Source organism: Cibotium barometz, chromosome 61, assembly GCF_041138505.1.
Source record: "Cibotium barometz isolate CiBa-2024 chromosome 61, ASM4113850v1, whole genome shotgun sequence".
Taxonomy (NCBI): Eukaryota; Viridiplantae; Streptophyta; class Polypodiopsida; order Cyatheales; family Cibotiaceae; genus Cibotium; species Cibotium barometz.
Genome location: NC_141106.1, coordinates 26,637,032 through 26,660,809, shown reverse-complemented (window position 1 = coordinate 26,660,809; position 23,778 = coordinate 26,637,032). Strand labels below are relative to the sequence as shown.

The 23,778-nt window shown below is 42.7% G+C and overlaps 1 protein-coding gene across 2 annotated transcripts in view; it reads right to left on the bottom strand.

Annotated features, from left to right (window-relative positions):
* Positions 1–1,842: 1,842 nt before the first annotated feature.
* LOC147604702 (proteasome subunit alpha type-7) overlaps positions 1,843–23,778 on the bottom strand; it is a 34,414-nt gene continuing 12,478 nt past the window's right edge. For both annotated transcript variants that reach the window (XM_086794574.1, XM_086794573.1), the window contains 2 exons: positions 2,719–3,133; positions 1,843–2,272 (listed from right to left, as the gene is read on the bottom strand). In XM_086794574.1, coding sequence (XP_086650700.1) covers positions 2,111–2,272; positions 2,719–3,133 — 577 coding nt within the window. In that variant the 3' untranslated portion in view covers positions 1,843–2,110. The remainder of the gene's footprint in view (positions 2,273–2,718; positions 3,134–23,778) is intronic.

Here is a 23,778-nt window from a genome sequence, read left to right as displayed (position 1 = left end):
TAACGCTTGTACATTAATGCGTAAGGCCTTCATGTACTAAGGTTAACAAGAATGGTATGGGCCGTATTCGACCTTAGAATACTTCAATACAATTTTTAAATCTATATATCTATCTCAACTACACACTCATCACATCTATACACAGCAGCAAGCTACAGAGCCAAATGATAACAAGGACACTAGAGGCCCACCTCAAGGGCTTGCATCCTCTCATAGACACGAGATTTGTGGAATGCCAAGCACTAGCAAAGACAGAACAGAGCCATGGGGATTATGGACATGTTGATCAAACATTCCCTTGTCCTCTGTTACCCATGCAACTCAAGGTCTATGTGCTTAGTCCACTTGGAACTCTACCAAAGAAGTCCTTGGGCAAGATTCAATAGCAATCATACTTCAAATCACGCTTCATGTATCATTTTGTGTATTGATAGTACCTGGGGGGGCCTTGCATCCCCATTGTATGTACTACTTTGGTCTCATAGTCCACTTTTGCCTTCAGCAGGTGTAAATAATCTTTCTTTTTTTCTTTCTTTCTCTGTTTTATTCGCCTCCGGGTGAATAGGATTAATTTGAGTTTTTAAGCACATTTTTGTCTTCTCATCTATCATCAAAGGTTGTGAAAGTGCTGAAGTGACTGAATAATAAAATTAACTCAGCGGTTTGCGGCTCTCTCACAGCAACATTCATACCACCATTTTGACAATAGATGCTTATGTGTGTTTCCATGCACTGCTCTGCTGAACATGGTAGAATGTACTCTTCATTTATATGATACCAAGTACGAATGTAACATCAACACAATTCCCACTCATATTTTGAAAAGAGACAGCCATGTATACAATAGTTGTGCTACTGCCTTCATATTGACACCCAAGCAATTCATAAGAATTCCACCCAAAAAAAAAATGTGGGTCCACACTATTTAATGTAACACATTAAAAAACTTACAAATATATTTCTTTGAGTCAATCCTTCTTACATACATCTAATTTCATCAGTTTAGATATAGATTCCATAAATTTGTAAACCAAGGTTTCTGATCTTATAACACTTAGCATTTAGTTAACATCTAGTTACATCCTATTTTGACCTGCTAACCATGGACACAAATATCCTTCCTCATCAAGCACTAAAAAACAAGGACACGTTTCAGAGACTTGAAATTATCCATGCGAGCCAACCCATCCTCTTTTTCAATGCATCAATTAGCCCTCGGTGTAAAAAACCAATCTTTATATCACTGAAAAATTGAACAGAAACTAAAAGGATAACCAATCTTTATATCACTGAAAAATTGAACAGAAACTAAAAGGATAACCGCATTTGTGCTCACACCTTCAAAATATTCACTTAACTTGGTGTGATAACATCATGTAGATTCACAACACGAGAGACAGATCTAATCATCACTAAAGTTGGCAGGGATGAAAGGATAAAGTTGCTTATGTGAATGTCTAAAGTGTCCGCTCAAAAGCTGTAAAGACCAGGGCAACAACTTTCAATATCAAATGCAGACAAACAAAGAAATGAGCCCCTGATTTCAACACCAGGATGGCGGTTCCTTCGAAAATTCCTCTTTTCATGAAGGAAAGTGATTCAAAATAAATGCAAGAGTTGTGATCTGGAGAGCACTGTGGAGCTTAAACACACTTGCTCATTGGCACGTTTGACACATGCGTGCATGAGCATGTGCTGTGTGAGCGAAGCACAAGTTGGTCCTTTATGTGCATGTTTGAGTGCATGACAAGGTGGGCATACAGGCATACATGTGATCCCAAAAAACCCAGACATCACCCATACTATTGATTGGAAGTGAAATCAAAAACCATTAGACACTCCTTGTGACATCACCCATACTATTAGTTTGAAGCAAAAACAAAAAACATGAGACTAAATATATCTCCTTGGTAGTTAAGGTAGATAACCAAGGACAAAATTCCCTTAAATTTGTTCTATTTTGTGTGCGCATGTGCAATAACTCTTATGCAGAACAGTGATGCTGTTGAACCTTGAAGGAAACCTATGATTCACAAGGACCCACTTATCTGGCTCCAAAACTAAAGAGCCAATGATTGTTCATCATCAAGAGAAGCCTGTCTCCACAGGATTAGCTATCTCTTGGAGGACCTTTCTTTGCAGCTTCGACAGCTGCCTTTTCTGCTTCTATTCCAGCCACAATTTCTTCAACTTCAGACTCCTCTAGCAGTCGCAAGCCTTGCTCTTGGGTCATAATAGCAATCTCAATGTTCTTGCCACCACTTTCAACAACCTGCATTAACACAAATATCCAAACAGTTAGGCAACGCCCCTTGAGTGCATAAGCAATGGACACTTTGAGCTCTACAATAGAAATGAGGAAATCCAGGCCATGCACATAGCATTGCAGGTAAAGGGAATTCTATATATGTAATAAGCTCAAACAATCACAGAAACTGTCCTCATGTAAACATTGTTTTGCATGTTCATCCCACTTGAAACATGGCACATGAGTTGCACAGCTATGAAGACTTTCGCAGCGTCTCAAACATACACAAGAATTATGCTTGGTACCATACTGAGTCAAGGCACTGCATTAGGAGCTACAAGCTATTTTAAACCCTTTCCATTATGCATAACCACACCAACTTCCATTTACTACCTTAAGAAACAAAACCCTCCGAAAATTAGCATAAAAAGGACCCAATTGAATAGTAGCACCTGTATGGAAAAACTTACTTCAAGAAGAGCTCGTATAGCAAGCTTCACAGTCTCCATTCCAGAGGTTTCTGTGTAATTCTTTTCCAAAAACTCTCGAACAGAATTAGAATTCCGCCCAGTAGCATTTGCTTTCCATGCGGAAAAGATTCCAGATGGGTCCGTTTGATACAAAGCCGGTGCTCCTGTGTATGGATCAAAACCGACAATCAAAGTAGAAATCCCAAAAGGTCTCACTCCACCGCTCTGGGTGTACTTCTGCTGCAGCCCTGCAATGTAGCGTGTGATGTATTCAACTGTTACAGGATCCTCCACAGTAAGCCTATGACTCTGACACTCAACTCGAGCCCTATTCACCAAGACCCGTGCATCTGCTGTGAGACCAGCAAATGCCAATGCAATATGCTCATCCAATTTCAGAATCTTCCGAACCGTCCTGCAATATCAACAACAAAACAATATAAAGGTTGAACACACATGCCTTTTGTAAAATATCCCCAGAAAAAGTTGACCTAGTGATACGCTGTTTTTTATGCTTGCTTTGCATGCTATAAGACTACACGACATTCTCTGCCCCCCATGCATCCAAAAATATTGGATTGGATTTGGAAAGATTTCTATAATCCAAAGATGCTCAACTATGTTAGAATTTGTAGGCAATGCCAAGTTAATAAAGGTGGCTTAATGCATCCATTAGAGATTCCTTTAAGCAAATGGGAAGTATCTCTACGGTTTTGTGGTAGGATTACTACAAACTAGCCAAGGGCATGACACCATTTCAGGTTGCTAAAATGGTTTACTTTAGAATTCCCGAAGGATTTCAAGTAATGAAAACCAGAAATGAAAAAGTTGTAAGCTTTTTCCCACGTGCAGTGGGCCTTAGAACATCATTCAGGTGATTATGGAGGCTACCTATGAACTAAAGTTGTCATGTAGAGTGGAATTCATTTAGTCTTTCATGTAAATAGACTCAATCAAAGACTCTCTTTTTTCTTGGGGCGCGCCGCGGGGGGGGGGGGGGGGTGTAATGAAACTCAAGAGATACTCTTGTTTTATTTGATCAAAACACCCTATCCACATCATAGTCACAAGAAACATTTCGTATGTCTCGTTTTGACACGTTTGTTTCATTTCGTTTCATCTCTATGGATGAAACCGAGAGGTATCAACTTTCAAAGTGACACTCGTCATAGTTCATGTTTGCGCCAAGAGATTGAACCCTAAAGTTGACCATAAGGGAGTCTTTTTCTGACTGTAAAATAGAGGAAATGTCACCACTTTGGCTAATTGTCTGTGGGTGAACCCTACGATTATTTACTTCGAGTCATTTGGCAAGATTCCTAGGCAAGGTTGATACCCAAGGATCTCAATAACAAGTGTACAATGCTTGAAAAATGAGGGGATTATCTGAACTATAGTTGCACTATGCATGAGCATGTTGCATGAACTAGATTAGTATATGAGAGTGAGTATTCACCCCCAGCAGAAGGTAAGGCCCGCACTTTATATATAAAAGAGCATCTTCATATATTGTAATCCCATCTTGTACACTGGCATCAAAGCTAGGCTTTGACACATTAGATTGGAAGAAGGTCTCATCTCGTGGGTTGTCAATCATAAGTTTAGTGCTAACCACTCTGCGAGCCATCTGAATGCTTCTACCTCTCAAAGAGCACCTCAAGATGAATAAGCTACAATGTTGACAGAATTGACACACCATTGCTTATAAAAGCCTTGTAGCTAGTCATGGGCACCTCCGATCGCTTGGCCCCGAGGAAGTCTAGTGAAAAAAGTCTTGTAAGTATAAAAACCAATCTCTCATGTTTGTAAACACATTTCCCCATTTGTGCAATAGAATAAGTGTTCTTTTTCTTCCTTTTTGCAACTCTCCCATGGGCTAGGATTTAGTGAGTGAGTGAAGTTGAAAAATGCCACCCATCATCCTAAGAACCACAGTGTGTGACAACGTGCGCAGAGGAAATGCCGTACATCGCTCTCCACACATGAGGGTGAAGTTCGTGAGCATGGATAAAGCTTGGCTCACCGACAACTACCCACGACACTTGTCATGTGCACCCTACATTGGGGTACACAATGACGCACTGCACCATCACCAGTGCAACATTATTACAAAAATAGTACCTTTTTAAGAACATTTGTCGTACGTCATGACCCCATTGTGAGCCCTTAGTCCAAGGACAGTCAGGCACAAGCTACGTACGTCAATCTCCAAGCCATAGAGGTGAAGGCCTATGGAGTGTTAGGGTTAGGGTTTAGAGATGCTGCAAACAGGCGTGGAGAACAACAGAGAGAGAACACGACTTCTTTGTATTCAGATAATCAAAATGTGAAGTACAATAGCCACATAATAAGTGACCTAAAGAGATGTGTTCACATGTCTGGCCATAAAACGTGCCGGGTGGACCAAAACACCTATAAACTGCTTATAAGTGAAACTAAGCTAAACTGGGGGGAAAAACCTCCACTAACTGAAGTAAAAAGTGCCCCAGTAATCTACTGATGATCACTAGCACTCCTCTGGGTGCATACACAGCATAAAACCCAACAAACCCCCCCTGGAGTGATATGTGATCACTGTACATCATCCACCAAAAGAAAACAAATTCAAAGCAGTGCGGAATGCTTCGAATTTCGGACGTGGTAATGCCTTGGTGAAGATGTCTGCCACATTCTGATCTGTAGGACAGTAGATCAGACTGATATCTCCTGCCTGGAGTCTCTCCCGAACAAAATGATAGTGAATCTCAATGTGTTTCGTGCGAGCATGAAACACAGGATTCCTGGCCACAGTAATGGCACTCTAACTATCAGTACAGATAGGTGTAGGCTCCTCCACTAAAATATCCATATCAGTCATGAGACGACGCAGCCAAACACACTCAACAGTAGTGGTGTAGGCTGCTCTGTACTCTGCCTCACAAGACGAAGTGGCCACTGTGGTCTGTTTCTTGCTTAGCCAAGAAATGCATAAAGAGCTAAGAAAGAAACAATTTCCACTAGTGGAATGTCTGGTATCATAATCACCAGCCCAATCTAAATCACTGTAAGCGTATAACTGCATGTCACCCCCCTCAGGATAAAGCAATCCAAGAGACAAGGTACCCTGCAAATAACGGAATACACGCTTCACAGCTTGCCAATGTGACAACCGTGGGCTGTGCATGAATCTGCTCAACTAAGAGACTGCATACTGAATATCTGGCCTTGTATTACACAGGTAAATAAGGCACCCAACAGCCTGAGCATATGTAGTGGCATCAAAGGAAATACTGTCATCTTGTAGTGACAGTTTCATCCCAGGCTCCATAAGAGTACTAATAGGCTTGCAATCCTGAAATTTAAACTTCTCCAGAAGTTTAGCAACATACCGAGATTGCAACAACCCAATGCCTCTGTTATCCTGTACAAATTGTATGCCCAAATAGTAGTGTACAAGCCCCAAGTCAGACATGTCAAATGTCTGTTGCAGTATCTCTTTAAAAGCTGCAATTTTGTCATCATTTGATCCCATGAGCAAGAGATCATCCACATAAAGACTGATGACCAGCAGATCTGTCTCTTCTTCTTTACATACAGAGTGGCTTCTGATGGACTGTTCACAAATCCCTGAGTGAGTAGAAAAGCATCTATTTTTGCATACCAAGCTCGTGGAGCTTGTTTCAAACCATACAAGGCCTTTTTCAGCCTATATACTTTCCCCTCATGACCATGTTCTGCAAAACCCATGGGCTGATATACATAAACTTCCTCCTCGAGGTCCCCATGTAGGAATGCAGTCTTTATGTCTAACTGGTGAACAACCCAACCACGATGTGCAACCAATGCAATGACACACCTAAGTGTCGACATACGGGATGTAGGAGCAAATGTCTCCTCATAATCAATGCCCTTTTTCTGTGCATAGCCCTTTACAACTAGACAGGCTTTGTACCTGTCAATGGATCCATCTGCATGTCTTTTCAACTTATAGACCCATTTAGTACCAATTGCTTTCTTGCCTTTAAGCAGATCAACCAAATCCCATGTTTGATTCCTTTTAATAGAATCAAGCTCATCCTGCATGGCTTTGTTCCAATGCACATTATCTCGTGCATCCACAAATGAATCAGGCTCATCATCATCCTTTAAACTGGCTGCCATAACCAGATTCAAATCCATGATGTGTGCATGCTCATTGGTCCGTGTCTCCCTACGAGTACGACCAGCAAGAGGACCCTCTAAATGGCTGTCCTGTAATGTCCTCAAATACCATCTAGGTATGTGTCTAACCTGTGGTGCCTGCTACCCCATATTTGGTTCAGCTTCTGGCTCAATTTGCTGCTGAATTTCTGCACCACCTTCATCATTTGCTGGCTGTCCTGTACCCTCATGAGTTGGATCACCAACTGTGGAATGAAACTCCATAGGTAGTAGACCTTCAAACACATCATTTTCAGCCTGATTTGCATCATAACCAGCCATGGATATTTCTGATTTTTCATCAAAAATCACATCCCGACTAGTGAATATCTTCCCGGATAGTGGGTCATATAACCGGTAGCCCTTGCTCTCACGGCTATACCCAACAAAAATGCATTTTGTGGCTTTATCATCCAACTTCCTCCTCAACTCTTTGGGTATGTGTGCATATGCAAGACACCCAAAGATACGAAAATGTGATACAGAAGGCTTACGGCCATGCCAAGCCTCAAAAGGAGTAATGGAAACCAATGCCTTTGTGGGACATCGATTCAAAATATGACAAGCGCACATGACAGCTTCCACCCAAAAGATATGTGGTAGCCTTTTTGCCTTTAGCATACATCTGGCCATCTCCATGAGTGACCGATTCTTCCTTTCTGCAACCCCATTCTGTTGTGGAGTATAAGGAGTAGTATACTGATGTTTTATTCCTCTACTCCCAAGAAAGGAATTCAACATGTGTGACATATATTCCCCCCCTCCGTCAGAACGGAGAGTCTTGACCTTGCATCCTGACTCTGTCTCAGCAAGTGCTACAAAGGCATCATATACCTGTGATTTCTGTGTCAAAGGATAGACCCAGCATATACAAGAGAAGTCATCAATAAATGTTGCAAAATAGAAGCAACCACCTAATGACTTCGTCTGCATGGGACCACAAAGATCACTGTGTATAAGCTACAACTTTGCAGTTGCTTGTAGAGCCTGATCACGTGGGAAGGAAAATCTATGCATTTTTCCCAAAATACATCCTTCACAAATGTGATCTGGAGGCTTCTCCATGAGAGGTAGAACTGTAAACATGTTATGTCGCTGTATAAGCATAAGACTACCAAAATTTACATGCCCCATGCGAGCATGCCATAACTCCGCATCAACCATAGCTGGAGTAAGAGTGAATGCATTATAAGCAAACTGATCCACTGGCTGAAATGCATCCAGCTGATAAAGTCCATGACATAATGTACCAGTAAGCATCAAGGTCAAAGCATTAGCTTTGTCTCTGACCATGCATTTATCATCATCAAAGTGGACTTGCATACCACAATGTGCTAAAGAAGAAATGGACAACAAATTCTTCTTTATCCTTGGTACATATAAGGCATCTGTAAGGCGGAGAATGGACCAATCAATGGCTGTAAGCTGAATCTCCCCAATGCCACGAACTGGATATGAAGCATTGTTGGCACACTGAACAGTTTTGCCAACAGGGGCAGGGCTAACATGACAAAACAAATCCCTGCGAGATGTGATATGCTTTGAGGCACCACTATCAAAATACCAAGTACATGCATGCTCTGTCATACTGAGTGCCTGTGAAGACCAAGAGGCATCATAGCTGCATGTATAAACACAGTAATCCCTGTCCTCAACAAAAGAAGCAGTCTCTGGAGGAGCTTTAGAAGCATCATTAACAGACATCCCAGCTTCCTTTGCCTTCTCTTTGGCAATCCTCTTCCTACATTCAATGATGTAGTGATCTGGCTTCTTACAGTAATGACATTTGCCCTTCTTCTTGGGCTGTCCATCACCTTTCTTGGTATCCTGAGAAGAACCACCATCACCTGAATTCTGATTTGAACTCTTTGGCTGAGTTTTTCCTTTCCCCTTTTGACCTGTAGTAAATGCTTGTTCAGCACTTGTGTTCATATTCATATTCTTCCTCATTTGCTCTTCTTGTAGCAAGAGAGCAACAAGTTCCTGATACTTAAGGGGTTCAACAGCATTCCTCATGCTGAGGTTCAAAGAGGTATGAAAAGCCAAGTAAGATCTTGGCAAAGAGTGCAAGATGGTGGACACAAGCTGTGTCTCAGGAATAATCTCATCCACATTGATGAGTTGCTCTCTCAAATCCTGCAGCTTGTTTAAGTGGCTAGACATATCATCTCCTTCATTCATTTTCTAATTTTCCAGCTCTCTTTTCAAAAATGAGATCCGAGCCTCATTAGGAGCAGCATACATCTGCTCCAAAGTCACCCATGCATTCTGTGAAGAGCCAGCTGAACGAATATGAGGTATAATAGACCTCTGTACTGACAATGCAACGAGTGACAAAGTTTGTGCATCCCTGGCATCCCATGTCTTCTGCGCATTTGTTCTTTGAACAGGCAATGGCTGCCCTGGAGCCTGTACCTGTTGTCCTCGTCCACAAGCACCCCCTTGGGGAGGAGTCTCTGGAGCCAATGGACCTGGACGTGGTTCATCACCACTAACAAAATCCCAAAGACCTTTTGCCACAAGCACATTTTTCAGCATAAAACTCCACAAGGAGTAGTTCGTGCCGTCCAATTTGTCTTCCTTAGACAAATATGTGAATACATCACTCTGCTGTTGATTTGCCATTATGCCTATGCACAATGTTGTACCTGTGTATCAAAAAACCCAATAGCAAGAACCCTGAAAACAACTGTACTCCACTGAATACAGTTCACCCAAATATGCCTGCACTCTCAATCCTCTGAATGTGCAGCTCAATGCACCAATGACTGAGTAGAGCAACAAAAATGGCGTACACAATGCCAAAATGCCCCAAAAATGCCCAAATTTATTGCACCCAAAACTGTGCAAAAAGCCTGTAGACTTCTTTGCAAGAAAGTCTGCCTGTAGTGCCTGTAGATTTTCACAAAGAAAATAGAATTGCCCAAAAAACAAAATTTGTAATGCTTACCACAAGTTGACTGAGTAGGTTGTGGTACCAAATGAACATATGCAGGTACAGTCCACCAAAAGAACAAGTACAGTTGACTGTACTGTGCAGGTACAGTCGACTTGTACTGTACAGAACAGAAGGCGACTGCAGGCAGATATTCGTGACAGGTACTGTGCAGGTACGTTTACTGTACTGGGCACAGTATGGAGCAGGGCGACCAGGTACAGATGGTACAGGTCGAATGTTTGTGCAGTCGACTGTATGCAGGCAGGCACGTACAGTACGAAGACAGCTGACAAGTGCAGTCGGCGCTGACAGGTACAGTCGGCGCTGACAGGTGCTGTAGGCGGCGCACAGTGTACGGGCAGGTACCTGTACGGAAAGCTTCAGTACACCTGCTGACGGCGGCGAACAGGTACGGCAGCCGCAGGCGAAGCTTTTGCTGGCGAGTCTGTACGGGTAGTGCAGTACGGACAGAAACAGAAGGCGGCTGTGTACAAGCTGGGCAATGGCAGGCCTACTCAGCTCTGATACCAAATGAAGGCCTGAGCTGATACCAAATGAAGGCCTATGGAGTGTTAGGGTTAGGGTTTAGAGATGCTGCAAACAGGCGTGGAGAACAACAGAGAGAGAACACGACTTCTTTGTATTCAGATAATCAAAATATGAAGTACAATAGCCACATAATAAGTGACCTAAAGAGATGTGTTCACATGTCCGGCCATAAAATGTGCCGGGTGGACCAAAACACCTATAAACTGCTTATAAGTGAAACTAAGCTAAACTGGGGAAAAAAACTCCACTAACTGAAGTAAAAAGTGCCCCAGTAATCTACTGATGATCACTAGCACTCCTCTGGGTGCATACACAGCATAAAACCCAACAAGAGGTTAGTCTAGAGTCAAACCTCTTAACCCACTTGGAGAACCCATCATATAAGTGTATGTAACACTCAGCCATAGCTTAGGTCTGCATTAGTAAGCATATAGAAGTAGACAAGTAGCATGCCTTTGGCTCGCCCATACCCATGAGGTATGGTAGGCATGGCCAACCCTATCAAAACCCCATAGGATCTCCTCGTGAAATGCTCTTGGTACATGACTCGAAACCTGCAATCAAACCAAACAAACAAGACGAGGGTGCAGGCCTATCTCACCTCCCAACCTCGACAGCCGTGGGCAAGCCCACAAGACTTGGCTGTCCCCACCGAGCCGCGAGCTGAGCTAACTAGATGGACATACCGACCAATCTCTACCTCGTGACGTCCCATACCGCCACGAAGCTACCCTCGCGGGCCTCGAGACTGCTACCGGCCTCGGCTGCATGAAGCAGGTGCACATCTGCACTAGATCCATGCTCCTGACCATAGAGCTCTCATAAAGTCACGTGAGACTCTATATGACTAATGACTAACCTTGGCCACCCTTTTATAGGCTCTTGGCCGATCATCAGGCGTCCACACTTGGGTGCCCGCCCGTTAGTCTATCCCTAACTCAACTCGCCAATCAGCCTGCCTAGCTCCAAGCTTCCAAACCTCAAAGCTAGTCTTGTGTGCATGTAGCACACGGTAGATACACACTGTGCACATGACATACTCCCCTTCCTCTAAGAGCTCACTCCTGAGCTCACTAAAAAGCTAGGGTAATCTCTCTGAAGAGTAGTCAATGTCTCCCATGTAGCGCCCTCCTCAACACGATCCTTCCACTTGATCTTGTATTCTGTGATAAGCATATTATGCAATCTTCTTTCACGAAATCCAAGAATCTTTTCAGATTCGTGTTGTGAAACAAATGTCATGTCCTCGACATCTATGATTTCTTGAGGAGACGTCCTTAAGTCTACTGACATGAAATACAGGATGAACTTTCACATGAGAAGGCAAATCCAGTTCATATGCAACTGAATCAATCCATCGTGTAATACGAAATGGTCCACAGTATCTAGGGGATAATTTCGGAGATCGACCTGTCCGTAAAGTCTCGGAATCTTTCGGAACTCGCAAATACATCATCGTTTTCAAAGAACTCTCTGGGTGAACGATATTAGAATAAAATCTATCTCGGTCTTGGGCACTTCTAATAGATTCCTTCGCAACTTGTAACATTTCTTGCATATCTTGCAAAAAATTACGTGCTGCATCATGCTGAAGTCCTGAGAATCTCACTGTAATAGGTGATCTAGGTTGAAAACCATACATAAGCATGAAAGGAATAAAACCTGCACTCGTATGCTTAGTACTGTTATATGCAAATTCTAACATAGGAAGATAATCCTTCCATGAACTCTGTCTTTTGGATACATATGCTCGAAGCATATCCTCCAAAATCTGATTCACTCTAGCCATCAGATTGAGGATGACCTGAGGAACTCAAATTCAAAGTTGTTTCCAACTTCTCAAAAACAAGTTTCCAAAAATCACTCGTAAACTTAGAGTCCCTATCACTGACTATGTCCTGCAGTAACCCGTACAGTCTAAACAATTGCTCGATAAACTGCCTTGCTAATTACGTAGCTGTAATGGTCTTTCGGGTCGGTAAAAATCTAGCCATTTTTGTCAAGCGATCTACCACAACCCAAATAAAATCGTGGCCTTGATGTGTTCTTGGCAATCCGGTGATAAAATCCATGAAAATACTTTTCCATTTGTTACCTGGGATTTGCAAAGGATGCAACAACCCAGCCTGTCTAAAGCGTTCAGCTTTATTTGCTTGACAAACTTGACACTTGAGAACATAATCTTCTACATACTCTTTCATCTTTGACCAATAAAAAGTGTGTTTCACTAACGATGATGTCCTGTGTACCGCAGGGTATCCAGTAGAAGGGACGTCGTGACACTCCTTAAGAATCTTGGACCTAATGTCCGAAGTCTGTGGTACACAAATTTTGTCATTACGAAATAGTAAACCATTCCGAATCATCCACTGGCCCCGTGCAGCCTGAATGGTAGGTTGTTCAGTCATTAAGTCTTGGTCAATCAATGAGCTCTCGTCCTGGATCTTCTGCCAAAATGGACCAAAATAACTATCAGTCCTGCAAAGCCCTCTCAATGACTGAAATAAGTCAGTAGAAATCTCGCTGAACGACAAAGTATTCAACTCTCTAATTCGACTAAGAGCATCTGCAACACTATTCATGGACCCTTTTCTATAACGAATCTCAAAATCAAAATCTTGCATTAATTCAGCCCATCGAGCTTTCTTGCCTCTCAAATCGTCCGCATCACACACATACTTGATTGACTGATAATCGGTCAATACCACAAACTTGGAGCCATATAAATAATGTCTCCAAACCTTGAGAGTGTGAATCACAGCATAAAGCTCCTTCTCAAGGGTTGGCCAACGAGATTGAGTGTCGTCTAGCTTTTTACTTTCAAAAGCAACAAGTCTACCATCTTGAAATAGAGCAGTCTCGATGGCATAGTCACTGGCATCAGTTTCAAGAACATAAGGCCGACTAGGATCGACTAATGCTAAGATAGGTGCTTCCTTGACTTTATCTTTCAAAAGTCTGAAAGCCATATCTAAATCGTTATTCCAAGTGATAGGCTGATTTGACTTACGTCCACGACCTTTTAACAAGTCGGTCATAGGTAGTGTGAGCTAAGAGTACTCCCGCATAGATTTCCGAAGCAAAACAACAAAACCCAAAAAAGAACGAAGTTGTTTCACTGTTCGCGGTATAGGTCAGTTTAGAACCTTCTGAACTCGGTCATAGTCAATGCTCAATCCATCTCTAGTGATCTTGTGTCCCAAGTAAATGATGTCTGTCATGAAAAACTCACATTTACTTAATTTAGCATATAGTCGATTCTGTCTTAAAATAGTTAAGACAATCGTGAGGTGTCTAACGTGATCCTCAAGAGTACGACTATATATCAAAATATCATCCAGGAACACAACCACAAATTTTTTCAAATGTTCACGAAAAAGATCGTTCATCATTTGCTGGAAAGTGACTGGAGCATTAGTTAACCCAAAAGGTAATACGAGAAACTCGTAATGGTCATACCTAGTCCGAAAGGCAGTTCTTTCAACATGCCTTTCATGAATACATATCTGGTGATAGCCAGTACGTAAATCTATCTTCGTGAAATATTTCGCTCCTGCTAAGCGGTCAATCAGGTCATCTGATCTAGGGAGAGGATAACGGTTCTTAATTGTCAGCTTGTTCAATCTCTTGTAATCTATACACATTCTCCAAGTGTTGTCCTTCTTTCTCCTAAGCAACACAGGTGCACCCCAAGGTGATTTACTTGGACGGATCTGGTCCATCCTCAAATAATCTTCGAGTTGTTTAGCCAACTCATCTTCCTCAGCTTGGCTCATCCTGTAAGGTGGAATACTAACAAGGTGAGCACCAAGGACCAGGTCAATACGATGATCTACTGTCCTTTCAGGTGGTAAGCCCGATGGCACTTCCTTAGGAAATACATCTTGAAACGAATCAAGTATCTTGTGTAATTCTTTGCTTTCAAACACACTTAATTGATTGACATCCATAGAAGGTATGAGAAAAGAAAGTGGAATCAATACACAATGGAAAGCAGTATACAAAGAAGAATCCATTATATTGCCAAAATCAACTGTATTTACAAGAGGTCCCTGAGAGGGATGTATACAATCACCTAAGATACTATACTGGGTGTTCCTATGTTAAAAAGAAAAATTATGACTAGACCAATGTATCTGGACTTGAAGAGTCTTAAACCACTCAATCTCTAAAAACAAGTCTACATGTTCTAGGTACATAATTTAGCATTCCAGAGTATCTTTGTAGTCCTGAATCCGGATTGGTAGCATCTCCACCTTTCGATCCCATACTTGCCAACTCGCAGGTAGACGTCCCTCATAGGTATGATCGTTGGGTGTCATATCAAGACCCAATTTCTGCACACGTTTGTAGTTAACAAAGTTGTGTAAGCTGCCAGGGTCTAAACGAATGTGGATTCTATGGCCATTCACTTCTCCATAAACTCGGAGAAGATCATGCGAGCCAAAAACTTTAGAGTTGAACAGACAATCAGAACATGTACTAGGGCGAGAAAGTACAGTAACTGACGTACCTGTCAAAGACAACTGGTTAGCTGCCTTTGGCTTGGGTCCTATGTTGGTCTTTGCACCCTTTTGCTTCGCGCACTCGTTACGCATGTGTCCTTTTTCTTCGCAGATGAAGCAACGTCCCTTCTTCTTGAGCTTCAAAGCCTTAAGGAGACGTTTCTTCTTCGCCTGGTGTCGAAGTTGAATCCTTTGAAGGTTGGTCCGAAGACTTTCCTTCAATCGTGCTAGCCATTGGTGCGGAGAACTTCCTTTTGTGCTTGTTCCCCTGCTCGGTAACGGGTTTAGACTTGGAAGAGAACATTGTATCATCATAGATACAAGCGGAATGAATGGCCTCGTCCAAAGTTTTGCATTTGTTATTTTTAACCTATAAACGGTATGAGTCGAGTAAACCGGCTACAAAAAAAACCCAAAAGAGTTATGGGATTCATCTTCGTAGCTTTCATCTGCAAGTCTCTAAATTTCTGGAGGTAGACCTCATAAGTGAGGTTCTGCGAGGTCATGGTCAAGGTAGTAAACCGGGCAACAACATCATAGTCATCCTCTTTCTTGAGGAATTCTTCTTGAAGACGTCTTCGAACTGTGCCTAAGTCGTTGGTTTAGGGTTGAGTTCCTTCCACCGAAACAAAGCTTTGCCTAAGAGAAAACCTGCTGCTAATTGGATCTTTTTTCCATCATCATATGGATGAACTGAAAATAAACTTGCCACTTATGTAGCCAAGTGTCCACTATCTCCTTGATACGCTGCTTTTGCTCGCCCCCAAACTATTCCGGAGTAATATTGGGACCTAAAGCAGGTGCCAAGGTATCCATACCCGAAAGAGTAGAGAGGGTAGTGGTCAACAAAGAGATGGAGTTCTGCAAAGCCTGCATCTGCGCGGCGATTTGTGCTTGACGTTCCGAGGAAGAAGCTTCGAGAGCAACTTTAAATTCTTGGAAATCTGATTTTGAGACATAATCATCGAAAAGATTGGCATCAGTATCTTCCGGCCGGCAGGCTTTCACGTTCGATAAGGGGCTCCAGCTCGGATTCTTGGGTCGACATCTTGAAGAGGGCAAGGTGAGAGAAAAATTGATCTTGCACAAGGAAAGTGCTAGAGAGCTTGAGAGATGTGTGGCAAGAAGCCCGCTTAAGGGGAATATATAAGCTTCCCCAAAAGCCAACTTTAGCTTTTGCTTTTGTGTTATATATATATATATATATATATATAATATTATATTATATTATATTATATATTTATACTTATATTTATATTTATATATATATATTCTGTTTTCTTTTAAAAAAACACCTATAAAGCATAAAGTAGACCTTTAAACCCTTTACTAAGGTTTAGCCAAAAAAAACGAAAGCAAGATAGCGTAGTTTTTTTTTCTTTTTTCTTTTTTTTTTTAAACAAAATCTGCCTGCGCCTGCTTTCGTGTTTTCTGTTGCGCCCGCGTGTCTATCACCCGTACGCCTGCATGACAACACCCGTACGCTTGCGTGTATGCGCATGTATACCCGCATGTGCGAATAACACCCGCCTGCGACCGCATGCTTGGCGTTGCCGCCTACGCGCACCAGCGCTTGTCTGTGCCTGCACACGTACCTGTGTGCACCGCCTGCTTTCCTGTGTGTACCGCCTGACAGCATGTACTAGCCCGCTTGCCTGAAACCGGTATAATGCTCATACGGCTGGCATCTTCGCTCATAAGGGCTGCGCCACACAGTGACTTATGCGCAGCCAATCATACGTTGCAATCCCACAGGCGATACAGCCACACATGCGCTACTTCTCTCTCTCACTCTCTTACAAACAGCCAACAGGCTTTTCTTTTTTCTCTCTCTTCAAACTGTTCAAACAGTTGCAACAACACAGCCTTTCTTCTTGCTAAGCAAACCAACCCAACTAGACCACAATCTCCATCATCACGGGCTCCTACGATGAAAAAGCAACATACTTAATCTGAAAAACAGCAGTATGCACAGAAAAACAGCAAGCTTCTCAAACTCATACCTTATCTTCGACCTCTTTTCTCTACCTACCGCCTTGCTCGTTCACGAGGCTTGCTCTAATACCACTGTCAAAACCCCATATGATCTCCTCGTGGAACGCCCCTGATACATGACTCGAAACTTGCAATCAAACCAAACAAACAAGACGGGGGTGCAGGCCTGACTCACCTCCCAACCTCGACAGCCGTGGGCAAGCCCACAAGACTTGGTTGTCCCCACCGAGCCACGAGCTGAGCTAACTAGATGGACGTACCGGCCAATCTCTACCTCGTGACGTCCCATACCGCCACCAAGCTACCCTCGCAGGCCTCGAGACTCCTACCGGCCTCGGCTGCATGAAGCAGGTGCACGTCTCCACTAGATCCAGGCTCCTGACCATAGAGCTCTCACAAAGTCACGCGAGACTCTATATGACTAATGACTAACCTTGGCCACCCTTTTATAGGCTCTTGGCCGGTCATCGGGCGTCCACACTTGGGTGCCCGCCCGTTAGTCTATCCCTAACCCAGCTCGCCAATCAGCCTGCCTAGCTCCAAGCTTCCCCAAACCTCGAAGCTAGTCTTGTGTGCACGTAGCACACGGTAGATACACACTATGCACATGACAAACCCATAGGAGGACTTTGTGTCTAGTCAAAAGCCCGCAGCCTTGCCCGACAACATAAGAAGCAAGCAGGCCAGCATAAAAGGGCTTCCAGCATTAATATATATTATACACCATGTACTTGATTCTCCCAAGATTAATATACACTATTTCACGGAGAGGCCGGCCGTTCCGACTCATTGTGCGTCTGTTGTCAATTCAACAAATTACATCTTGTATTGTGCTTGTTGTCCATTAAATCTTGGTGTATTTATTGTTGAGTGCAGGTGAAGGGCAAAGGGAAAAGTGTGTGTGTGTACAAGAAAACGCAGGAAAAACAGCCCCAAGAGGGGTGGCGTTGGAGTTACGAAAAAGAGAGAGAGAGAGAGAGAGAGAGAGAGAGAGAGAGAGAGAGCTCGTAAGTTTTGGGGCAACCAAGAGTGCCCTCAAAGTGAGGGCACTTGCCCTTTATTGTTTGGGCCTTTTAAAAATATGTCCGGCCAGGTTCAATGTGAACCTGGCCAAAGTGTAAAAATAAATGTACAATGTAAAAAGAGATCATTTAGGCCTTTCCAGACCCGACAACCTCCCACTTAAAGGCATAAATGGCGCCTTTAAGCTAAGTGACTCCCACCATCTCTATGCATAGCTGATGTTGTGCTTTGGGTAAGCACTTAGTGAGAGCATCTGCAGGGTTTTGTGACGTATTGACCTTAACCAATGTGATAAGGCCATCCTCAAGCACTTCTCGAATGAAGTGATACCGCACATCAATATGCTTTGTGCGCACATGAAACATGGCATTCTTTGCCAGACATATGGCACTCTGGCTATCACAACCAAGCATAGGTGCCTTGTCAGGCAAACCAAACTCACAGCATAAACGTGCCAACCATATGGCTTCTTTGGAAGCCTCAGTGGCTGAAATATATTCAGCCTCTGTAGTAGACAATGCAACTATCCTCTGTAGTCTAGAGCACCATGAGACAGCACCTCCTGCAAGAGTATATACATAGCCACTTGTGGATTTGCGTGTATCCACATCACCAGCCATGTCAGAGTCACAAAATCCCTTCAATTCCAATGGGCCCTTACCATAACAGAGGCATTTGTTTTTAGTCCCTTTCAAGTACCTCATAATGGACTTTACCGCATCCCAATGCAACCTGCCTGGATCAGCCATAAACCGGCTTACAACGCCCACTGCATGGGCTATGTCAGGTCTAGTAGCAACCGTAGCATACATAAGTGAACCACAAGCTGATGCATAAGGAACACCTTGCATGTCATTGGCTGCCTGATCAGATTTGGGGCAATCTTCCTTGGAGAATTTAACATATGGCTGTAATGGCACACCAAGAGGCTTTGCATCAGCCATGTTAAACCTGTCCAGCACTTTTTCAATGTATTTTTCTTGAGACAAATACAATATGCGCTGGTCTCTTTGCCTTCTAATTCTTACTCCAAGAACATGTTCAGCTGCCCCAAGGTCTTTCATTGAAAATGCAGATTTCAGCTGCTGTTTAAAAGCATTTACTGTGCTTCTTTTCTTCGCAGCTAGTAGCATATCATCTACATAGAGCACAAGAATGATAGGGCTGCCATCCTCATCAATTTTTGTAAAACAATGATCTGCATGGCTTCTTTTGTAACCATGTTTGAGCATAAAAGCATCAAACTTTTTGTACCATTGTCTAGAAGCTTGTTTCAGCCCATACAACCTTCTGTTGAGCCTACATATCAAATGTTCCTTTCCAGGAATAACAAAACCCTCGGGCTGCTTCATGTAAAGCTCTTCTTCAACATTACCATGCAAGAAAACTGTATGTACATCCATTTGGTCTAATTCCAAATCAAGGGCGGCCGCTATGGCAAACAATACACGCAATGTGGTCATCTTCACTACAGGAGAAAACACTTCTTGAAAGTCTATGCCCTTTGTTTGAGCATATCCCTTTGCAACCAACCTTGCCTTATACTTGGGTTTAGCATCAACTGTCTTGATTTTATACACCCATTTGTTAGGAATGGCTTTCCTTCCCTTGGGCAATTCCACCAAATCCCAAGTATCATTAGCATGCAAAGCTTTAATCTCTTCCTGCATAGCAAGCTCCCACTTCTTACTGTGCACACATGTTTTTGCCTCTTTATAAGTGAGAGGCTCCCCCTCATCTGTCAACATAATATAATGCAAAGAGGGATCATATCTACTCACATTCCGCCTTGGACAAGTAGACAGCCTCACCCAATGATCCACATTATCTGGAAATGGGTCTACATTTCAGCCCTGTTTTCAGCATTGTTATGTGGCTGCACATGCCATTCAGGAGCCTCATTTTGCTGTCCAACATCATCTGGCTCAAACACCACTGGTTCATCAACATTTTCAGTCATATGTGGTGCATCTTGAGGGTCAAAATCAGGCCTAACAAGTGGCTGTACATGTTGAAATTTGACCTTTTTACAGGCACAATTGTTTTTAAGCAGCCTTGCCTCATTAAAAACATCATCCCGGCTGCGCACAACCCTCTTGAGCTGAGGTAACCAAATCCTGTAGCCCATTCACCTTCTTCACCATATCCCATGAAGAGGCCTTTAATGGACTTTGCATCCAACCTACTCCTCAACTCAGGTCTTATATGCACAAACGCTTCGCAACCAAAGATGCGTAAGTGATCATATGAAGCAGGTTTGCCAGACCAAACCTCCTCAGGGATGTCACCTTTCAAAGACATGTGAGGGATCGATTACATATATGCACTGCAGTTTTTAGAGCTTCTCCCCAAAATCCATGAGGGAGATTAGCTGTGGACAGCATGCATCTCACCCTCTCACATAGAGTCCTATTATATCTTTCAGTCACACCATTAGAAGAGGGGCTGTATGGAACAGTAAGCTCCCTCTTAATGCCCAAATTTTCACAAAACTTCTTAAATTCAGCACTTATGAACTCCCCCCCATTATCCGTATGCAAGCATTTTAGCTTTTTACCTGTTTGGGTGGTCACAAATGCATGAAACTTCTTAAACGAAGCAAAGGCTTCATCCTTAGACTTAAGCAAATAAACCCAAATTTTTCTAGAATGATCATCAACAAAAGAAACAAAGTAGTGTGCACCCCCCATAGATTTGGTAGGCATGCTCCAAACATCAGAATGTACAAGATCAAGCACATTAGATTTGCGAGAGACACTGGAGTAATAAGAACTCTTCACTTGCTTACCATATTGACATTCATTACAAAAGTCAAGCTTCGTGCCTTTAGCATCAAGCTTATTCAAATTACAAAGCTTAGTAAGGCCTTTTTGGCTCATATGGCCAAGCCTTTTATGCCACAACTCCATATGTGAGTTAATTTCAGCCAAAGCAATAAATTTGCCCAACAAGGCCTTTCCATGCAAGCAGTAAAGTGTCCCTTTCTTTGTACCTTTCACAATCAGCCTTGAGCCTTTGGTCATCTTCCATGATCCTTTCTCAAACAAAATGCTGTAGCCATGCATATCCATCTGGCCAACAGAAAGCAGACTTTTCTTGATTCCCGGCACATATCTAACATCATGCAAGACAAGCTCATTTGTGCCATCTATAGAAAGATGCACAGTGCCAATACCCCCAATGGAACATGCATGATTGTTTCCAAGCATAGTTGCAAAAAAACGCGTTTCAAACTTTAGGCTACTCGTTTGAAACGTGCAAACGTTTCAAACGTTTGAAACGCGTTTTTTTGCTGGGCCAGTTTTTTTTTATGATAGAAAACGTACGATGCAGTATCTCCTGGCATTTCAGTTTTGAAAGTGACGCTTGAAAGAGACGTTTCCAGCCTTTGAAGTCTTCCAGGTTTGCTTGCACCCCTACCTACGCACCAGTCCTTCTCCCCCGGCCCCTACGCACCGTAGGTAACAGGTTTGTACTAACCCTAAATCCTGATTTTTTCTGATTTTGGACCAAATTTCAGATTTGAAATTTGGGCATTTTTTGCCAGGTTGCCTACATTGGTGCATGCACACCTTGCCTACGCACCAAGCCTACTCCTCCGGCCCCTACGCACCCTGCTTCTCAGGTTTTTAATAACCCTAAATGCTGATTTTTTCTGATTTTGGACCAAATTTCAGATTTGAAATTTGGGCATTTCTTGCCAGGTTGCCCAAATTTCTTCATTCATTCATCATGCCTCGGGCTAAGGATGCCATGTGGAACCACGTAACTCCTGTGAGCAGATATGGGGGTTCAGGCACAGAAAGGTGGAAATGCAATTTTTGTGCCAAAGTGTCAGGTGGGTCTATTATTAGGGTAAAGGCCCATTTTACAGGAGTAAGAGGGGAAGGCATTGGCCCTTGCAGTCAAGTACCAAGAGAGGTTGTAGCGTCTCTTCAGCAATGGAAGAGAGAACATGAAGCAGCAAAGGGAATTCAGCCTATTGATGATGATGTACAGGATATCTGTAGGTGATGTGTCCAAAAGAGCTAGGACAGAGGATGATTTGCAGAGTCAAGCAGGTGGGTCTAGCTCCATTCCTGTAGCCCACAGATCTTCATTGCCCACCGTGCCTTCTCTAAAGAGGGCAGGCATTAAAGCAGGCATACAAAAGCAAGCTGTCAAGGAGGCCACACGTGAATTGACAAAGTTGTTTATACAATGCGCTTTGTCATTGAAGACTGCCATCTATGATCTAATTCCTGATTCCTGAAGACTGCCATGTATCATGTATGATGTATCATGATTCATGTTACATGTATGATCATTGTATGATGTAAATTGTAATCATGTATGATGTATTAAGAATCAGGATTCAGTATGAAATTTGAATCATGGATTCATCATTCATGATGTATCATGATTCATGTATATGAAAGTTGAATGTAGATTTTAGCATTAAACTGTACCAAACATAAATTTATGGACACCCCCCTAAAAAAAACCTGGAAAAAACACCTGAAAAAAAATTTGAAAAAAACTTTTAAAAAACTTTTGGAAATTTGTTTGAAACGTTTTTGAAACGTTTCAAACACGTTTCAAAAACGCGTTTCAAAAAACGTGTGGCAACTATGTTTCCAAGGTATACATGACCATGGCTGCCTGCATTAAAAATAGAGAAACACTCCTTGATAGGAGTCACATGAAACGAAGCACTGGAATCGACTATCCAAGTCTGGGATAATGCATCATTAACAGTCAATAAAGCATCAATTAGATCACTCTTGGTGATCTGCATATCCTGTGTATGAACATTGAGAAAGGCATCAAGCTCATAAGCATCATCAGCTGACAAAGTGGCACATAAGATGTCTTCTACATCTGACAGCTCCTCAATAACAACACTAGAGGCCACATTGGCCTTCTCTTTGTCCCTTGAGCTGTCCTGTGCATCTGTCCTGATCTCCTTCTTCTCTTTCTTCTTGTCTCCACCATTCTTCTTCCTTTCCAACTCTGCCTTATAGTACCTACAGTCGGGTTTCTTGTGACCTTTCCTGCCACACTGATAGCATGTCACATCACCCTTGCCTTTGCTGGCATTGCCCCTTTCTTTACTCTTACTCCTGCTCCTCTGTGCATAGGCATTCTTCTTCTTTGTCCTGCCTCTAACCATGTTGGCTAAGCCGCCTCCCTCTCCACTTGCTTTCCTCCTGATTTCTTCATTCAGTATTGAGCCCCTAACTCCATCAAAGGTCAAATTGGGATTATTTGAAAGTGAGACTACCAATGTCTCACAAGAATCAGGTAAGGTCATCAGCAAGAAGATAGCTTTCAGCTTATCATCAAAGGGGGGCAAGCATGAATCCTGTAATAGAGTCCCTGTAAACAATGACAAGTGCTCTGCAGCGCTCTTGGACTCATCTAACTGCATGCCAACAAGTTTCCGCATTAAATGCACCTGGTTGACTGGCGTTGTATTCTCATACGTTGCCTTTAGCTTCTCCCACAACTCAAAAGCATTGGTAAGACCTTTCAGATCTACCAAGATCTCGTCAGAGACGGCCATTCTGATGTAGGTAATGGCCTTCTTGTTCAGTGTAAGCCATGCTGCATCTGACATGTCTTCTGGCTTCTCTGCTTCAAGTGCCCTATCACAATCTTTAAGAAAGAGGATTCCTTGAATCCTATCCTTCCAAAGATCAAAACCTGTTCCCTCGAATCGCTTGATCTCGAAGAGATTCTTCACGTCAGAGGAACTTGATGCCATATTTGCAAAAACGGTGTTGCAAACAAGAGGGATTAATTTCTGAAATTTTTGGGCAAAATGCTCCAAAAATGAAATTAAACCTCACCGAAGTGTGCACAACAGCTCCAAAGGGTCACAGGAGAAGT